This window comes from Stenella coeruleoalba (assembly GCF_951394435.1).
Source record: "Stenella coeruleoalba genome assembly, chromosome: 3".
NCBI lineage: Eukaryota > Metazoa > Chordata > Mammalia > Artiodactyla > Delphinidae > Stenella > Stenella coeruleoalba.
The window spans coordinates 62,554,090-62,574,180 of record NC_137148.1 but is presented as its reverse complement, the minus strand read 5'-3'; the positions used below and the strand labels follow the sequence as shown (position 1 = coordinate 62,574,180).

The window sequence follows — 20,091 nt, the reverse complement described above, 5'->3', positions numbered from 1 at the left end:
TACAAAAGGATATGTTTGTATTCTTAAAAAAAAAGTAAAACAAAATTTGAACACGGATTTTGATCACTGTTAAAAGATCGTATGTCAAGATGACTATAGTTAACACTACTATGTGATATATAGGAAAGTAGCTAAGAGAGTAAATCCTAAAGAGTTCTCGTCACAGGAGAATATTTTTTATTTTCTCTCCTTTTTCTTTCTTTAAGATGGATGTTGGCTGAACCTACTGTGGTAATCATTTCACAATATATGTAAATCAAACCATCATGCTGTACGCCTTAACCTTATACAGTGATGTACGCCAATTATTCTCAATAAAGCTGGGAAAAAGAGTTTTTTAAAAAGGTTGTATGTTAGATTCACTTTCACTTTTCTTCCTTTTACTCTTAACATTTTATGTCAAAACTATACACTAAAAAGATAAATACAATCTAAAACCTTTGCCTCAAAAACTGTCAGTATAATAAGAACTATCAAATGGCAAGTTTAAAATACACCAGAGAGTTGTCATTATAATTGAGATTTAGAGGACAGAGCTAGTACTGTCTTTAAATGGATGACTTTACCAGGACTTTGTAAAATTCAAAATAGTTGTGTTTGAGATCCATGCGCTGACCCACAGCACAGGAGAAACATATATATGGCCTACTTGTCAGCTAAGAGCTGACGTGGCTTTTGAGGACTTGAAATATGTCTAGCGTGACTGAGAAAGTGATTTGAATTTGACTTAAATTAAAATCTAAAACTCTGTAAAAAATACTTTTCCATTAAGCACAACTTGGTTGTTTTGGTATGACTATTCAATGTAACCAATGAATACTTGGCATCCAAACTGAGGTGGTGCTACTAGTAAGTGTAAAATACTCACTGGATTTTGAAGACTCAGTGCCCAAAAAAAAGGTAAAGATATTGACAAGATACTCTTGGATATATCATTTAGTAAAATATTACTAGAATCAATTTCACCCATCACTTTTAACTTTTTTAATGTGGCTCACATTATATTTCTATTGGACACCATCATTATGGTTACTCATGAGTTTAAGAAGGACCCCACAGGAAACAAGTTAGAAATAATAAAAAGTCTATACAATTATATATATTCCCTTATGTTTAGAAAACCCCTTCAAAGATACTATTACCTATGGCTAGGTCTGAGATGAGTTTTTAGAGGAGGATGAAGCTGAACATGTCCAGGACCTTCAGTTTTTATTTCATGAAGTTTTAAGAAATTAGTTCTTCAAAAACAAGTATGTAATTAATTATTTTGAATCTATAAGAAAGAAACCAATTAATAGGAAATACAAATTACAGCCTTTTTAGCCATCTGTAGAAAAGTGTCTAAAAGTTCAGAGCCTTTAAAAATGACTTCCTAGGGACTTCCCTGGTGGTTCAGTGGTTAAGACTCCACGCTCCCAGTGCAGGGGGCCCGGGCTCAACCCCTGGTCAGGGAACTAGATCCCGCACACCACAACTAAGAGCCTGCATGCCGCAGCTAAAAAGATCCCACATGCTGCAACTAAGACCCAGCACAGCCAAATAAATAAATAAATTAAAATATTTAAAAAAAAAAAAAAGACTCCCTAAGACCACACACAGGCAGTGATATATAGCTCTTTATCAATGGCTGCTCAACTGGTAGGGATCACAGCTAGTCTGTGGTTTGCTTCTGGTGTGGGACACATTTAGTCTTTAGTGACTTTGCCACTATCCCAGTTCATGCATTTTCTGGCAGTATTTCATTGTTCCTCTCAACATTATACTACATACGCCAGCCATGAACAATCAGCCAAAAAAAGGGAAGGTTTTAGGTGATTTTCAGAGTGGTATTCATTATGGACATATTCTTAAACACCTGACATAAGGTTAAATTAGCAGCCAAAAGCTATAAGTAACATCCCAGCTACTTGAATATACGAAATGCATGCTTATGTGAAGGTCCAGCACTGGGATTACCTAATCAGTGCCAACATGGTAGCTTCTGGCATAGGTTTAGGGGCTTACTGAGAAGCTACATGCTGAAGGGGACAAGGCAAGAGGTAGCAAGCACTGTGAAGTGGGACACAATCTACAGTCATCCAGTGTGGGAAAGATTCCCAGTCAGGCACACCCGAGTCTCTAGACACACTCACACACTTGAGTGGACACATTTACATTCCTCTACAAAGCATGGCGTACATATGTACAAGCACAAATAGTTTGAAATTATTTGGGGATCCAAAAACAATAAGTGACCGATAATTAAGGCCTCTACAACTAACAGGAAAAAAGGGTGCCAACAGTCCCAAGACCCATGGCCATGGCAGACGGTGTTACTATCAAATGTTGGTTAGAGCACATTAAAGTTAACACCCAACCACTTATCAAGATTTTTCATGCTTTTTGTTAAGCTACAGTGCAGATGCTGGTGGGGAGGGGTGGAGTTGGGGAGTGTGGAATTGGCACATTTTCCTGATGGACCCATGCCCAAAAGGGTAAAAACTGCTTTTAGTAATATTTTGATATATCCAAAATAGTATCTTCCAACATTTAATCAATATTTTAAAAACTAATGACACAGTTTCTGGGTTTTGTTTTACCTTTTTGTAATAAGTCTGTATGCCTACATATATATCAGTTCTACTCTTTCAGAATCTCTGGGAGTGAAGGCCATGAATATGCATTTTTAGTCAGCTCCCCCTGGTAGTTCTTAAGATCAGGCACAGTGATTCTTCCTTTACCTACTCCCACCTACTTCCCCCTTTTGTAAAGCCCACAGAAACATATTCCATCAAGAGAGCATAATGATTAATAGAATATATTTGCATACTTTATATTTTGCACAAATAATATTTCAGTTATGGTCCTCAGCAATTTGATATACTATTTGATTTATAGCATGTGTTATCTTTACCAATTCTATGTATTTAGCATAATTTGTGCCACATAACTATATAAATTAGCTTATTAAAGCGTAGTGGGGGACAGCTCTGTATTACCTTGGGAGAATGCCCAATGTGTACCAATTCCCACAGGGTACTCAATAAGGTATGTATATTATGTCGGCTGCCATTTTATCTAGACAATGCAGTAATTACAATAAGCCCTAAATGATAAAAAGGCTTAGAAAGCTAAATAATCCGACAATGCAATGACTTTTCTAGATTCCCTTGTGGGCAGCTAACAAAACATCAAAATTCAATACGCATAACAGTTTGCAACTGAAATACCTAAGTTAGAAAAAACCTTTTCTGTTTTTTTAAAGCTAGAATAAGACTGTCACTTTACTAGAATAAGACTATCCTTTTTACTTGGGATATACCTTGTACTAAAGAAATTGTTAATGAGCAGGATATAGAAAAACACAGCATTTACACAGGAACATCTCTGTACTTTTTTTGTTATGTTTCCAGAAACTACAGAAGTAAAACCTGAAGTTATGATCCAGGCTATAACTGAGCTGTATAATAAATAATGAACCTCAGATTCAATGACGTATAACAGACCTCATCATCCAATACAAAAGCTGTATTACTGGAACACTACTGAAGAAAAGTAAGACCATTTACTTGTTAGTTTTCCCAGTCTGTGCAAGGCAAAGCCTCCTCGTCATCCTCTGACTCAGGGGATGCTTCTTTGATTCTTCTAAGAGCTTCATGGATGCTCCGTGTTAGAGGGTCCGTGTCGGGCAGAAGCGTGAAGGATTCTCTCAAGACTTCCTTCTGTACCTTCTTCAATTTTACCCCCTTCCTTATTTGTGCCAAGATATTATTATCATCTTCATCAGGAAAAGGAGGCAGAGTTCGCTGTTCAACCTTTCTCAGATGAAAACTACCACGCTTCAAGGAAGCTAGCACCTCATCCATGGGTGAGCTCACTTTAGAAAATGAAAGAGAACAATTATGATTGCACTTAGAGTCAGGAACTGTATAACCTCCAGACTTTAGGACTGTGATAGCCCAGGATGCTAAAAACGTATCTAGAGAAGGGACCATGAAGCATGGACACAACATTGCCAGAATACAGGGGATACTAATTATGCTTGTTTAAAAAGATCCCAAGACCCAAATTCCATGTCAGGCATTACTGGTATTCCTATCATTTCTCATGTGAGAGAAGTGAGCAGACTGGGGGCTGGGGGATGATCTTTAGTATTATTATGGGTGAGACTCCTAAAGAGTTTCCATAATGCAAAAGTCCAATCAAATCCAGACAGTGACTGGACTGCACATTTAATTTTAAAAAATTAAATTCTGGTTCATTATGGTGACTGTGTGTGTGTGTGTTTTTTTTTTTTTTTAATAACTGCTTTACATATGAAATTCTACTTGGGCTATGGTAAGAAATATTTTATAGGATGGTCTCTCAGATTAAAATGTAATATACAAATAAAATGTTCTCTCCGTGAATGCTAAAGCTCCTAAAGGACAAAATTATTTGCTGTTTCAATAAGATCTTTATTAAGGCATATCTGACATGCAATAAATTATACATATTACTCCCTATTCTTCTTTGCTTCTTTATAAAAGATATGCCAGCGTCCTCAATAAATATGTAGCCAAATGTTACATGGTGTTGCCAATGTTCTCCTGACCAGACAGCTTCCCTTTTCTTGTATTTCTGAGATTTCAAATCATATTGTAACACAAAAGGAGCCACATAATACATGTTACCAAATAGATCAAGTAAAAGATATAATTTAAAAAGCATCGCTAAGAGCTCAAGCAGGTCCATATTTGTGTCTGTACACATGTGCAAACATGGGTTGGTAAGAATTCTGCCATGCTGAGACCCTGAAAACCTGTTTGCTATCAAATAATGTCCAAAAATAAAATGTTTAAAGCTTTGTAATATCCTAGGAAATAAACAGTCCTTTAACTACATGCCTCAGTCAACAGATGAACTCAAAAATCTTTTTTTAACTCACCTCTCTTCCTCTGCAAACCTTCAGCAGTCTTTTTGAGCTTCTTCCTGGCACTGACGAGCTGGCTGCTGTCGAAGAGGTGTGCTGAGGGGGCACTAGCTGACTCTGGGATCCTCTTCTCGTTCCCCTCCACTCTAGGCAGACCTTCCTCCAGTGTCTCTGGGGCGCCGTCCTTACCGACAGGCAGAGGCGGTGGTGGTGGGGGAGGAGGAGGTGGCGGGGGAGGTGCCGGAGGAAGAGGTGGGGGGAGTGGATCTGCTGTGGCAGAACCTGGTTTAGGGTCAATCTTACTCAGAAGTGGAGGAGATGCGGCGGGAGGCGGTTCAGAGGTAACACCACCGGGAGGTAACGAAGTAGCTTCAAGTTGTGCTGATGAATTGTCTTCAAGCTGTGTGAGGCTTTGGGCTTCTGTTGTCTGTGATGACCCGAGCTTGCCCCTTCCTTCCTCCACTCCCTCACTTTTCTCTTCTACCTGTAGCGCTCCTGGCAGAGGGTCACACTGGTCTTCACAGGACACGGGACTGGCTGCACTTCTTCTTCTTGCGTGAGCCAGTCGCAATCTGGTTGATTTAAGTATGACCTGGCCTGGGTATCTCTAAGAAATCAGAAGTTATTATAACTGGTTAGATTACAATTTATGAACAAATGGCTGTTTATTTTCTCCCTCCAATGCAAGATTTTATTTTAGAGCTTTTATGATTTTTCAGGGAAAATATACTGAAAACCAAAATACCAAAATGTAATACCTTACAAATAATTATCACCAAATTCTTTATTATTTGCTTATCATCAAATCCTTCTCCCCTCTTATCCACTTAAGAGGTCAACTGTTCAGAATTACCACATGATTAAAGAAAGATCCTTAGTGAATAAAAAGTACTAATTTAAATGGGAAAATAGTAGCAGTGTAAATAAAAAACAAATGATGTCAAATATATATATGCTATTGATAGGCAGAAAGCTAAAAAACTATTCTTAGATTCTTAGATTCCTACATGTATTTTCAAATGCTTACAGATAAAAAATTAAAACATTAATGTTCTTCAAAGGGTAACATGGCATTTTTTTAAAGCTCTGAAAACAATATATGCATTTTATGATAAAATAGAAGGAGAATGAATAAAATTTTTTGGAGTACTGATACACAGAACTCTCATTCTTTTACTATGGTAAAACCTAGCATTAATGCATTTGGCAGACAACATTTTCTTAACACAAAGCTTATCCTTGTGTTAAGGACCCCATTCCCACCCACCCCCACTCTTTCACTTGATCAAAAGCTCCCTTCACCTGTAAGGAGACCCCTCAGAATAAAGAGTAGAAGTAAGGCTCTTGAGTGCTGCTGAGAACCAGAACTACCTAGTTTAAGCACATTCCAAGGAAATGCTTAGCTGCTGTGATATCAGTGTCCAGAGTCATGGATAAGCCTGGCAAGAGAACTGCTGAAGCATTTCTCACGTGTGTTGATCCACCCTCTAATTCTGCCACTGGTCATATTATTACACCACAGTGTTGATGTACACAGAATTAATAACAAGTTGATGCTTAAAATGGATAGTCAGTTGTGAACTAATGAATCCAGGCTTCCCAGAGGCCCTGACCATTCCTCTTCTATCACTGAAGTGGTAAGCCAAGGACTGCCATAACTAAAATTGTTTTCTAGATAATAAAGGGAAAATCAAGTTTTTCTCATAAAAGAAATCTTACAATAGGAGTATATATGTACCTCTGTTTAAAAAGCAATGAAAAATAATAAATTGACCATACTTTTACTACCTGTTTAAAGGTTCGAAGTCTATCCAGTGTTCTCTGTCTTTCTTGGCTAACCCAGGCACTTTTTCTTTCTTCTTCATCATGTAATTTTTCTCTTTTCTGGTGTAAAAAAAAAAAAAAAAAAAAAGTAATTCCATTACGATGTGTCCCATTATATTTTATCATTAATAGAAAAAAAGAGAGTTCTCCCAATATGTAAGCTGGATTACTCCAAAGAATGATGTATTAAGCAATGTTCTGTGGCATGAAACACTATCAGTTTTAATTGAAATTATATTGTTGTTTCACTTTCTGCATGACCTACCAATTAAAAGACGTTTACTCTGTAAATATTTTCTCTGAACTGAAAAATGTTTCATCTTTGGGGTTCTGGCTTGATCAATTTTATTATGCAATACTTGTAACTGCTATATTCTGCTAACTCAAATAGTTGACCTTAAAAACAAAAAATAACCACTTGGTCAGTAATTTAGGTATTATATATGGGTTAAGCCTGATGTTCTGTAGATAATGTCTACTATTACTGAACCTGTTCCTCTTGCCACAAATCTAAGTGTGTGTTTTAATACCTCATTCAATTTTTTTCCTTCCCATTCCCCAATCCCAAACCTCTTTGATTTTGTATTCCCAAACTGGATTAACAGTATCACCACCCACCCAATGTTGGCCAAGTTAAATACGAATTGCTCTTTCTAAAGGAAAGAAAGCGGAATTCTTGGCAGGAGGATAAAGAGTGGGAGTAGTGCTTCTGACAACCTCACTGCTGAGGGTCAGGTGACAGGTAGTTACCAATTAGGGAATGCACTGAAGAGTGCCACGATGGCCAACCACGTCCCCAGAGAGATGTAACTATCACACACAATACAGATTGGTTCCACTTTCTCTTGGTGAGGTGGGTTGAATCCTTTGTATATAAATCAGCCCATGGAACTTATGGTCAGGGTGCAGGGGGGTGCCAAGGGTGAGTAAACATGAACATTCTTCCATCTCTTCTTATGGCAGGTCAAGAAGACCTTTTCCCTTTAGAGAGCTCTCACTTGGGGAGTCTTAAGAGAGTCGCAAAGGCCACTTATTAGTAGATAAAAAGTCATGCATCTCTCAGTAACAATCCCAGATTGCTATATATAATCCTAAAGGTTTCCAGATGGGAAATTAAAGAAGATATGACCTGAGCTCTTCATTAAAAGAAATAAAGGTCCCATGTGGATTCTGTCCTTTATAGAGGAAAGCCCAGAATGGCTCAAGGACACAGTGAGGCAAGAATTTATCCCAACTCCTCACCCCTACTGCATACTCAGTTCCATTCACACAGCTGAGCCAACAAAAGGAAGGAACTGAAAAAATCTCATATTTACAACTGGTAACCACCTGGAATTGGGAGTGAGCTTGTACTTTCCCACGCTGGGATACATGCCATGGGATACTCAGGGACAAAGCGTCTTCTAAGGCCTATCGAGTGGCACTGGCTCAGAGACGACGAGATTTTTCTATACTTAGAGTGTATTATCGAATGAATATAGTGCTTAGTACTTGAGGAAGAAATTAGTTGTCTAAGAGATATTCAGCATTTTCAAACTGTGAATCTGCATCTCTAAACATAATATACAAATAGCTGAATGTGCAGTTCAGAAATAAAACTGATCAATCATTTTGCTGGTCTGTCAGCTGGTATAACCAGAGTCAGATCATACTATTATCTAAAAGATCCCAAATGGAAAGAGAAAGTTTCAGACATGTTCAGGCATGAACTGATGGGTTTGTATGGACTTTTCATAGAGCACAGTATTGTATTTAAGAGCCTAGTGAGTAACAGGCCCCCTCTGGCTAGCTAGCGGAAAGTTATTTAACGAAGATAATTTACCCTTTTGTGACGGGCGGGGGCAGGGGGTGGTGGAGGGTGGGTAGGGAATACTTACTAGATGATGCTAGATGGTGACACAAGGGGCTTTGAGTTTCTGTTAACATTGTTTAACAAGCTGGTGCTAGCTGTATGCATATGTTCATCTAGTGAAAATTAAAACTTATGAGCTGTACACTTGTGTGTGTGATAAAGGTGGTTTAAACCAGATTTGATCTAAGCCAACTTTCATTTTCCTCTAGCTTTGCATGTTAAGAATTGATGATTAATGGATTCATTCTCCTACAGTGAGGTATTCCACCCAAAGTCGGCAGTAGGCAAAATTATAAGGCAAATGACATTCATCTTTCAGATTCCCCCAAATATCAATTTCCTCTTTTTACTCAACTTTGCCACGTAAAACTCTGAGAAAGGATTTGATACTCATTCATTCTAAAAGGCTAATTAGTTCCTCCATCCATAAAAATATTGGCATTTTATCAGAATCCAAAATCTTCACACAATAAGGAACGCATTCTAAGTGTGGAGTTTAATCACAAGCTGACAGCGCAGGTGCCGATGGTGAGAGTAGGAGGCATTCTTATTCATTTAACTCTTAAGCTGGCCCACAGTCTGACTTTCCTTACAGAGCAGTTCCTGGCCCATGAAAACGGTACTGAACAATAAAAATACAATAAATTTGCTGTTGGTTTCAGATGAATCTTACAGTTTACGGGTAGTTTGGCTACTCTTACGTGTTTAAATTCAAGAGTTTTAGCTAATATGTGCCGAAATGAGCTTGAAGGATAACATCAAAACCCCTACAGCAGCTAACGTCATTCTTAATCACAACAAATTAGAAGCCTTCTTAAGACCAGGAAAAGACAAAGAAGTCTCCTCTTATCACTCTTTTTCTTTTTTTTTTTTTGGCGGTACACGGGCCTCTCACTGCCGTGGCCTCTCCAGTTGCAGAATAACAGGCTCCAGACGTGCAGGCTCAGCGGCCATGGCTCACGGGCCCAGCCGCTCCGCGGCATGTGGGATCTTCCTGGACTGGGGCACGAACCCGTATCCCCTGCATCGGCAGGCGGACTCTCAACCACTGCGCCACCAGGGAAGCCCTCACCACTCTTTTTCAACACCCTACTGGAAATCCTAGCTGACACAATAAGAAGAGCAAATAAAAGGTATACAGACTGCTACAAAATAACTAAACTGCCTTTATTTGCATAAGACCTGATTGTCTATGTAGAAAATCTCAAAGAACCACCAAAAAAGCTACTAGAACTAATACACAATTATAACAAGACTGCAAGGTACAGGGATGACATATAAAAGCCAACTGCTTTCTAATGTAACAGCAATGAAACACTGGAATTATGAACCTTTTGTATTACCCCTACAAAACTATTTACATTACCACACCCCAAAAAGCAGATAGATAAATTTAGGTATAAATCTAATAAAATGTGAACAAGATCAATGAAGCAAGCTATAACTCTTAGAAAAGAAACCAAAGAAGAACTAAATAAAGACATATTCCTTGTTCATGTATAGGAAGACTCAATACTATTAACATATCAATTATCGAGAGGGCAGACAGCAGAAGCAAGAAGAACTATAATCCTGCAGCCTGTGGAACGAAAACCACATTCACAGAAGATACACAAAATGAAAAGGCAGAGGGCTATGTACCAGATGAAGGAACAAGATAAAACCCCGGAAAATCAACTAAATGAAGTGGAGATAGGCAACCTCCCAGAAAAAGAATTCAGAATAATGATAGTGAAGATGATCCAGGACCTCGGAAAAAGAATGGAGGCAAAGATCGAGAAGATGCAACAAATATTTAATGAAGACCTAGAAGAATTAAAGAACAAACAGAGAATACAAAAACTGAAATGAAAAATACACTAGAAGGAATCAATAGCAGAGTAACTGAGGGAGAAGAATGGATAAGTGACTTGGGAGACAGAATGGTAGAATTCACTGCCACAGAACAGAATAAAGAAAAAAGAATGAAAAGAAATGAAGACAGCCTAAGAGACCTCTGGGACAACATTAAATGCACCAACATTCTCATTATAGGGGTCCCAGAAGGAGGAGAGAGAGAGAAAGAACCCGACGAAATATTTGAAGAGATCATAGTCGAAAACTTCCCTAACATGGGCAAGGAAACAGCCACCCAAGTCCAGGAAGCACAACGAGTCCCACGCAGGATAAATCCAAGGAAAAACACGCCGAGACACATAGTAATCAAATTGACAAAAATTAAAGACAAAGAAAAATTATTAAAAGATACAAGGGAAAAACGACAAATAACATACAAGGGAATCCCATAAGCTTAACAGCTGATTTCTCAGCAGAAACCCTACAGGCCAGAGGGAGTGGCATGATATATTTAAAGTAATGAAAGGGAAGAACCTACAACCCAAGATTACTCTACCCAGAAAAGATCTCATTCAGATGTGATGGAGAAATCAAAAGCTTTACAGACAAACAAAAGCTAAGAGAATTCAGCACCACCAAACCAGCTCTACAACAAATGCTAAAGGAACTTCTCTAAGTGGGAAAAACAAGAAAAGGACCTATAAAACGAACCCAAAACAATTAAGAAAATGGTAATATGAACATACGTATCGATAATTACCTTAAATGTGAATGGATTAAATGCTCCAACCAAAAGACATAGGCTGGCTGAATGGATACAAAGACAAGACCCATATATATGCTGTCTACAAGAGACCCACTTCAGACCTAGGGACACATACAGACTGAAAGTGAGGGGATGGAAAAAGATATACCATGCAAATGGAAATCAAAAGAAAGCTGGAGCAGCAATACTCATATCAGATAAAAGAGACTTTAAAATAAAGACTATTACAAGAGACAAGGAAGGACACTACATAATGATCAAGGGATCAATCCAAAAAGAAGATATAACAATTATAAATATATATGCACCCAACATAGGAACACCTCAATACATAAGGAAAATGCTAACAGCTATAAAAGAGGAAATCAACAGTAACACAACAACAGTGGGGGACTTTAACACCTCACTTACACCAATGGACAGAGCATCCAGACAGAAACTTAATAAGGAAACACAAGCTTTAAATGACACAACAGACCAGATAGATTTAATTGATATTTATAGGACATTCCATCTGATAACAGATTACACTTTCTTCTCAAGTGTATACAGAACACTCTCCAGGACAGATCACATCTTGGGTCACAAATCAAGCCTTGGTAAATATAAGAAAACTGAAATCATATCAAGCATCGTTTCCGACCACAATGCTATGAGATTAGAAATAAATTACAGGGAAAAAACCGTAAAAAACACAAACACATGGAGGCTAAACAATACGTTACTAAATAACCAAGAGATCACTGAAGAAGTCAACAGGAAATCAAAAAATACCTAGGGACAAATGACAATGAAAACGCAATGATCCAAAACCTATGGGATGCAGTAAAAGCAGTTCTAAGAGGGAAGTTTATAGCAATACAATCCTAACTTAAGAAACAAGAAAAATGTCAAACAATCTAACCTTACACCTAGAGAAAGAAGAACAAACAAACCCAAAGTTAGTAGAAGGAAAGAAATCATAAAGATCAGATCAGAAATAAATGAAACAGAAACAAAGAAAACAATAGCAAAGATCAATAAAACTAAAAGCTGGTTCTTTGAGAAGATAAACAAAATTGATAAGCCTTTAGCCAGACTCATCAAGAAAAAGAGAGGACTCAAATCAATAAAATTAGAAATGAAAAAGGAGAAGTTACAACAGACACCACAGAAATACAAAGCATCCTAGGAGACTACTACAAGGAACTCTATGCCAACAAAACAGACAACCTGGAAGAAATGGACAAATTCTTAGAAAGGTATAACCTTCCAAGACTGAACAAGGAAGAAATAGAAAATATGAACAGACCAATCACAACCAATGAAATTGAAACTGTGATTAAAAATCTTCCAACAAACAAAAGTCCAGGACCAGATGGCTTCACAGGTGAATTCTATCAAATATTTAGAGAAGAGCTAACACCCATCCTTTTCAAACTCTTCCAAAAAATTGCAGAGGAAGGAACACTCCCAAACGCATTCTACAAGGCCACCACCACCCTGATACCAAAACCAGACGAAGATACTACAAAAAAAGAAAATTACAGACCAATATCACTGATGAATATAGATGCAAAAGTCCTCAACAAAATACCAGCAAACAGAATCCAACAACAAATTAAAAGGATCATACACCATGATCAAGTGGGATTTGTCCCCAGGATGCAAGGATTCTCCAATATACACAAGTCAATCAATGTGATACACCATATTAACAAATGGAAGAATAAAAAGTATATGATCATCTCAACAGATGCAGAAAAAGCTTCTGACAAAACTCAACACCATTTTATGATAAAAATTCTCCAGAAAGTGGGCATAGAGGGAACCTACCTCAACATAAGAAAGGCCATATATGACAAACCCGCAACAAACATCATTCTCAACGGTGAAAAACTGAAAGCATTTCCTCTAACATCAGGAATGAGACAAGGATGTCCACTCTCACCACTATTATTCAACATAGTTTTGGAAGTCCTAGCCACAGCAATCAGAGAAGAAAAAGAAATAAAAGGAATACAAACTGGAAAAGAAGAAGTAAAACTGTCACTGTTTGCAGATGACATGATACTATACATAAAGAATCCTAAAGATGCCACCAGAAGACTACTAGAGCTAATCAATGAATATGGTATAAAGTTGCAGGATACAAAATTAATGCACAGAAATCTCTTGCATTCCTATATGCTAACAACAAAAGATCAGAAAGAGAAATTAAGGAAACAATCCCATTCACCACTGCAACAAAAAGAATAAAATACCTAGGAATAAACTTACCTAAGAAGTAAAAGACCTGTACTCAGGAAACTATAAGACACTGATGAAAGAAATCAAAGATGACACAAACAGATGGAGAGATATATCATGTTCGTGGATTGGAAGAATCAATATTGTGAAAATGACTATACTACCCAAAGCAATCTACAGATTCAGTGCAATCCCTATCAAATTACCAATGGCACTTTTTACAGAAATAGAACAAAAAAATCTTAAAATGTATGGAGACACAAAAGACCCCAAATAGCCAAAGCAATCTTGAGGGGAGAAAACGGAGCTGGAGGAATCAGACTCCCTGACTTCAGACTATACTACAAAGGTACAGTAATCAAGACAATATGGTACTGGCACAAAAACAGATATATATATCAATGGAACAGGACAGAAAGCCCAGTGATAAACCCACGCACCTATGGTCAACTAATCTATGACAAAGGAGGTAAGGATATACATTGGAGAAAAGACAGCCTCTTAAGTGGTCCTGGGAAAACTGGACAGCTACATGTAGAAGAATGAAATTAGAACACTCTCTGACACCATACACAAAAATAAACTCAAAATGGATTAAAGACCTAAATGTAAGACCAGACACTATAAAACTACTAGAGGAAAACATAGGAAGAACACCCTTTGACAAAAATCACAGCAAGATCTTTTTTGACCCACCTCCTAGAGTAATGGAAATAAAAACAAAAATAAACAAATGGGACCTAATGAAACTTCAAAGCTTTTGCACGGCAAAGGAAACTACAAACAAGATGAAAAGACAACCCTCAGAATGGGAGAAAATATTTGCAAACAAATCAACGGACAAAGGATTAATCTTCAAAATATACAAGTAGTTCATGCAGCTCAATATTAAAAAAACAAACCCAATCAAAAAATGGGCAGGGCTTCCCTGGTGGCGCAGTGATTGAGAGTCCACCTGCCGATGCAGGAGACATGGGTTCATGCCCCGGTCCGTGAGGATCCCACATGCCGCGGAGCGGCTGGGCCTGTGAGCCATGGCCGCTGAGCCTGCGTGTCCAGAGCCTGTGCTCTGCAACAGGAGAGGCCACAACAGTGAGAGGCCCGCGTACCGCAAAAAAAAAAAAAGGGGGGGGGGAGCAGAAGACCTAAACAGACATCTCTCCAAAGAAGACATACAGATGGCCAAGATGCACATGAAAAGCTGCTCAACATCACTAATTATTAAAGAAATGCAAATCAAAACTACAATGAGGTATCACCTCACACCAGTTAGAATGGGCATATCAGAAAATCTACAAACAACAAATGCTGGAGAGGGTGTGGAGAAAAGGAAACCCTCTTACACTGCTGGTGGGAATGTAAATGGATACAGCCACTATGGAGAACAGTATGGAGGTTCCTTAAGAAACTAAAAATAGAATTACCATATGACCCAGCATATACTGGGCATATACCCAGAGAAAACCATAATTCAAAAAAGCACATGCACCCCAATATTCATTGCAGCACTATTTACAACAGCCAGGTCATGGAAGCAGCCTAAATGCCCATCGACAGATGAATGGATAAAGAAGTTGTGGTACATATATACAATGGAATATTACTCAGCCATTAAAAAGAAACGCAATTGAGTTATTTGTGGTGAGGTGGATGGACCTAGAGTCTGTCATACAGAGTGAAGTAAGTCAGAAAGAGAAAAACAAATACTATATGCTAACACATATAGAAGGAATCTAAGAAAAAAAAATGCATGAAGAACCTAGGGGTGAGACACCAATAAAGACACAGACCTACTAGAACATGGAGTTGAGGACATGGGGAGGGGGAAGGGTAAGCTGGGACGAAGTGAGAGAGTGGCATGGACATATATACACTACCAAACGTAAAATAGATAGCTAGTGGGAAGCAGCCGCATAGCACAGGGAGGTCAGCTAGGTGGTTTGTGACCACCTAGAGGGGTGGGATAGGGAGGGTGGGAGGGAGGGAGATGCAAGAGGGAAGAGATATGGGAACATATGTATATGTATAACTGATTCACTTTGTTATAAAGCAGAAACTAACACACCATTGTAAAGCAATTATACTCCAATAAAGATGTTAAAAAAAAAAGAAGTTGTGGTATATATATACAAGGAACTATTAGCCATAAAAAAGAACGAAATTGGGTCATTTGTAGAGATGCCGATGTACCTAGAGACTGTCATACAGAGTGGTAAGTCAGAAAGAGAAAAACAAATATCGTATATTAACGCATATATGTGGAATCTAGAAAAATGGTACAGATGAACCAGTTTGCAAGGCAAAAACAGAGACATAGGTGTAAAGAACAAACGTATGGACACCAAGCGAGGAAAGCGGCACGTGGGGGGGATGAATTGGGAGATTGGGATTGACATGTATACACTAATATGTATAAAACAGATGACTTGTAAGAACCTGCTGTATAAAAAAAATAATATTAAAACAAAAAAGAAAACACTGCTCTTTGAGATAATGCCAAAGAATGAAAAGGCAAGCCACAGATTAGGAGCAAGTATTTGCAACAGATATATCTGAAAGGGGCTATTATCCACAATAAGAAAATAAATAACCTTATTAAAAATGAACAAAATATCTAACACTTACTAAAGAAGAGGTACAGCCGGTAGATAAGCCTTGTGAGAACATGCCCAACATCCTACACCATCAGGGAACTGCAAACTAAAACAACTATGAGGTACCACTACACACTTATTAGAATGGCTAAATTCCAAAACACTGACAACATTAAATGGAGGATGTGGAGCACACGGAACTCTAAATTCATTGCTAGTGAGAACATAAAATGGTGCAGCCACTTTGGAAGACAGTTTGGCAGTTTCCTACAAGGTAAGCATACTCTTCCCATAAGATCCAGCAATCACGCTCTTTGCTATTTTACCCAAAAGAGCTGAAAACTTAACGTGCACACAAAAACCTTCCCATATTATCAGCTTTATTCTTAAGTGTCAAAACTTGGAAGCAAGATGTCTTCACCAGGTGAATGGACAAATAAACTGTGGTATATCCAGACAATGGAATATTGTTCAGTGCTAAGAAATAATCTACCATGCCATGCAAATACAAAGAGGAACCTTAAGTGCAAATTACAAGTTACATAAACCAATATGAAACAGCAACATATAGGGTTCCAATTAAATGTCAGGGGGAAAGGCAAAACAAAAGATCAGTGGTTGCCATGAGTTTGTGGAGAGAGGGGTATGAAAAGGTGGAGCACAGGGAATCTTTAGGGCAGTGAAAATATTCTGTATGATACTATAATGGTGGATTCATATCATTATATATTTAGCAAAAACAATAGAATGTACAGAACAAAGGATGAACTGTGGACTTTGGGTGGTAATGATGTGCCAATGTTGGTTCAGACTGTAACAAATATACCACTCTTGTGCGGTACTGCACTGGTAGAGGAAGCTGTGCTATAAGGAAGGATATACACAACTGGGCCTCTGAACCTGTGGGTTCCACATCCTTGGGTTCAAACAACCTCGGATTGAAAATACTCAGGGGGCAAAAAAACCACAGAAGGTTCCAAAAAGCAAAACTCGAAGAATTTGCCTACTGGCAACTACTTACATAGCATTTACATTATATAAGGTATTACATGTAATCTAGAGATGAAGAATACAGGAGGATGTGCACAAGTTACATGCAAGTACTAGGCTATTTTATATAAGGGACTGGAGCATCCACAGATTTTGGTGGGGAGGTTGGAGGAGTTGGAAGGGCAGGTGTCCTGGAACCAATTTCCCCATGGACACTGAGGAATGGCTGAACAGTGACTTAATGCTAACATCTAGCTATAACATTTTCTTATTCTCTACAGATTTTATTCACTTTGAGATATGTAAAATTCGAAGTTTTATTCTAAGTCTTTCAGAGTGCAAACTTACTAGTTGTACTGTGTGGTGGGTTCTATATTCATCTTCACTCCGAAGGCGCTGTTGGAATTTTTCATTGTGTTTTGCAATACAAATTTCCTATAAATACATGAAATGTGTTTTAATATAAGTGAAACTTGAAAGACTCAAAATCTAATTCAATTTGATAATTTAAATTTTAATCTTAACATATACCTACACAGCAAAATATCAATCAAGTAAGCTACCTCTGGTTTTTCATCCGGAATATCGAAGCAGCATAAGCCAAATAATTAGGATCTTAAAAGATTCTTTTACATCTGTAGAATTCCTGATTTTTCCTTTTGGAAGGGAAGGAATGGGGCATGGTAGAGCGGAAGGGGGGTGTACCTAGATAGTCTCAAAAGTCTCTTTCAAATCTGAAGACTGTGGCCAGAAGATTCTAAGTATTATTGTACTCTTTAAACTAGTCTGAGCAAAAAAAGGACACATAACTCTTGACTTAAACTCTGTTTCTTAAGTGCTTTCTGATGAATTAAAGAACATGATTTTGCCCGGATTGGTTTAAACAATATCATGAAATCTGAATCTTCTGATCATAGACTTCAGAGCTAAAAAGAGACCTTAAAGACTAGAAAGTACAATAATCGTATGCTACAGATTTACATGAAAATAATATTAAGAGACATGTGCTCTTTACACATACCCTATCATCTGGCAACTTCCTAGTGGCACCATGCTAAGTCTTCATTTTCTCTGGGTCCTTCTGGAGAAGTCCTCCAGATAAACAGTTTCTAACACTCTCAAAGCTATACCAAAAGATTACTCTTATAACCTCGGTAAGTCATACATGAATAACCTTTCAGGCCAGGAAGCTGTATTTTAAAGCAGCTCTTTTATCTCCTTCCTATCTTTACCCACACTGTGTTGACTCTACTGCCTAACAAGTATTGATCACAGATCGAACCTGTCCAAGGCAGTCTCCAAGGGGGAGAAGTGGCATGATATAGTGATATAATGGCTCAGGCTTCCAAGTCACACAGACCTAGGATAGTATCCTGCTTTGACCCATACTAGCTGCTTTTCCTTAGGTAATTTATTTAATGACTGGAAGCCTTAGTTCCTCTGGTTATAAAATGAGGATACAAGTCTACAATTCCTTATCAAGAACAGAACTCAGATGTGTTTCAAAATTAATTTTTTTTTTAATTTTAGAAAGGTGATATGTTGCATACACCATCTATTGCCTAGTAACTCCAGCAGGATCTGACACAACACCCCATAATAAGTATTACTGATGTTTTTGCAGTGAAAACAGATGAATAGTCAAAGTAAGTAGGACAAAGAAATGTTCAGGTCTGGGTTTGCCACCAAATCAAGTATCAGAATGCTTTTTGGCTACTGGGAGAATAAAAGAAGACAACATACATGAAGAACAATGTTATTTCTATTATTCTTCCTGAAAAGTTTAATCACAAAGCATAGACCTCAAGTCCTCATGGCATAGCCAGAGACCGTCTTTGTTCTTTCAAGAGGAGAAGCAGGGCATGATTTACTTATAGCCAGAGAACTACCCCTGGGTATGAAATTCTATTGTGGGTGCCAGGTTAACCATGGAGCCTGTGACCCTGGGGATGCTGACATGCAGACCACAAGGAACGTAGGGTGCTGTTACAAAGAGAGTCATTCTGATCTTTGGTAAAGTATGATTGATCGTTCTTCTCAGAACAGTGTTTCCAAGTTCCTCTCTTTCCAGCCTTCTTTTGTCATTCCTCCTTCCCTCTGCAGTTCTGTCACCTAAGCCGTTGGATTTGGGGGTCTGGGGGCAGGGAAAGGGGAGGACAGGGGGTAAGACCATTCAGAGACCCTTGGCTGTGTGCTGTGATAGGTCACAGCAGATCAGAGGCTGTGGTGTAAATGGGCAGAATCTACAGGGCTGAGTTTCCCTACCTCAGATTTAGTTTAATATAAGAATGAAGAGTGAAGAATATAGATTAAATTGGTACACACTTTTATATATAAATAAAAATTTCCTTGAAGACTGAGGTCAGAACCAGTCAACTTAATTGTAGAGCATCCCTGGCCTCCTTAAAATAAAAAGGAGCCGGGAATTGCATTACATGGAATCCTGTAGTCATGATCAGAGTCACCTTTGGGTGGCTGAGGCAAACAGCATATCACCACTGGCTGTTCTAATGTGTTTAAGAGGATAATGCTCAGACAACCATATAATGTCAATACAATGGCCCAAGTATTGAGAAGATATAACTCTTACTCAGTTTTAAAAGGTATGTGTATTAGTGACAAATTGCGTTAGAATTATTGGATATGGGTCAAAGATTAAGTAATGGAAAAATAAATAAATAAAAGATTACTTAATGGAATAAAAGCAAGATGTAAAATTAAGGTTATATTCAATTAATATGTAACTATTATACCTTTTTATTTCTGAGGTATGCTTTCTTGGCTGAAACCCGTCCACGTCTTGCCTCCAGCTGGCGTGCTTTCTGCTGAAGTTTCTGTAGCTCTTCTCTCTGTAAATGCACAGACACTGCCATCTCTTCCTTCTCCAGCATGGCCTCCATGCTTTCATAAGTGTCATAGTATACCACTTCATCTCTCTTTTCTGTTACAAAACAGCAACAAGGGGTAGTGGTTAAGAGCATGGGCTATGGAGCCAGACAGAACAGGGCTCTGATCCACTCACTGATTCTATAACCTCAGGCAAAGCCATTACCCCTTTGTAAAATACGGATTAGGAAATATACCTCTTTGGGGGAATGTGTGTGCCAGT

At 38.2% G+C, this 20,091-nt stretch overlaps 1 protein-coding gene across 1 annotated transcript in view; it reads right to left on the bottom strand.

Moving 5' to 3' along the window:
- JMY (junction mediating and regulatory protein, p53 cofactor) overlaps window positions 1-20,091 on the bottom strand; it is a 78,626-nt gene that overhangs the window by 10,114 nt on the left and 48,421 nt on the right. The window contains exons 6-10 of the mRNA XM_079916970.1: window positions 19,736-19,923; window positions 17,331-17,417; window positions 6,680-6,775; window positions 4,907-5,498; window positions 3,549-3,856 (exon numbers count right to left, since the gene is read on the bottom strand). Of these exons, the coding sequence (XP_079773096.1) occupies window positions 3,552-3,856; window positions 4,907-5,498; window positions 6,680-6,775; window positions 17,331-17,417; window positions 19,736-19,923 (1,268 nt within the window). The 3' untranslated portion in view covers window positions 3,549-3,551. The remainder of the gene's footprint in view (window positions 1-3,548; window positions 3,857-4,906; window positions 5,499-6,679; window positions 6,776-17,330; window positions 17,418-19,735; window positions 19,924-20,091) is intronic.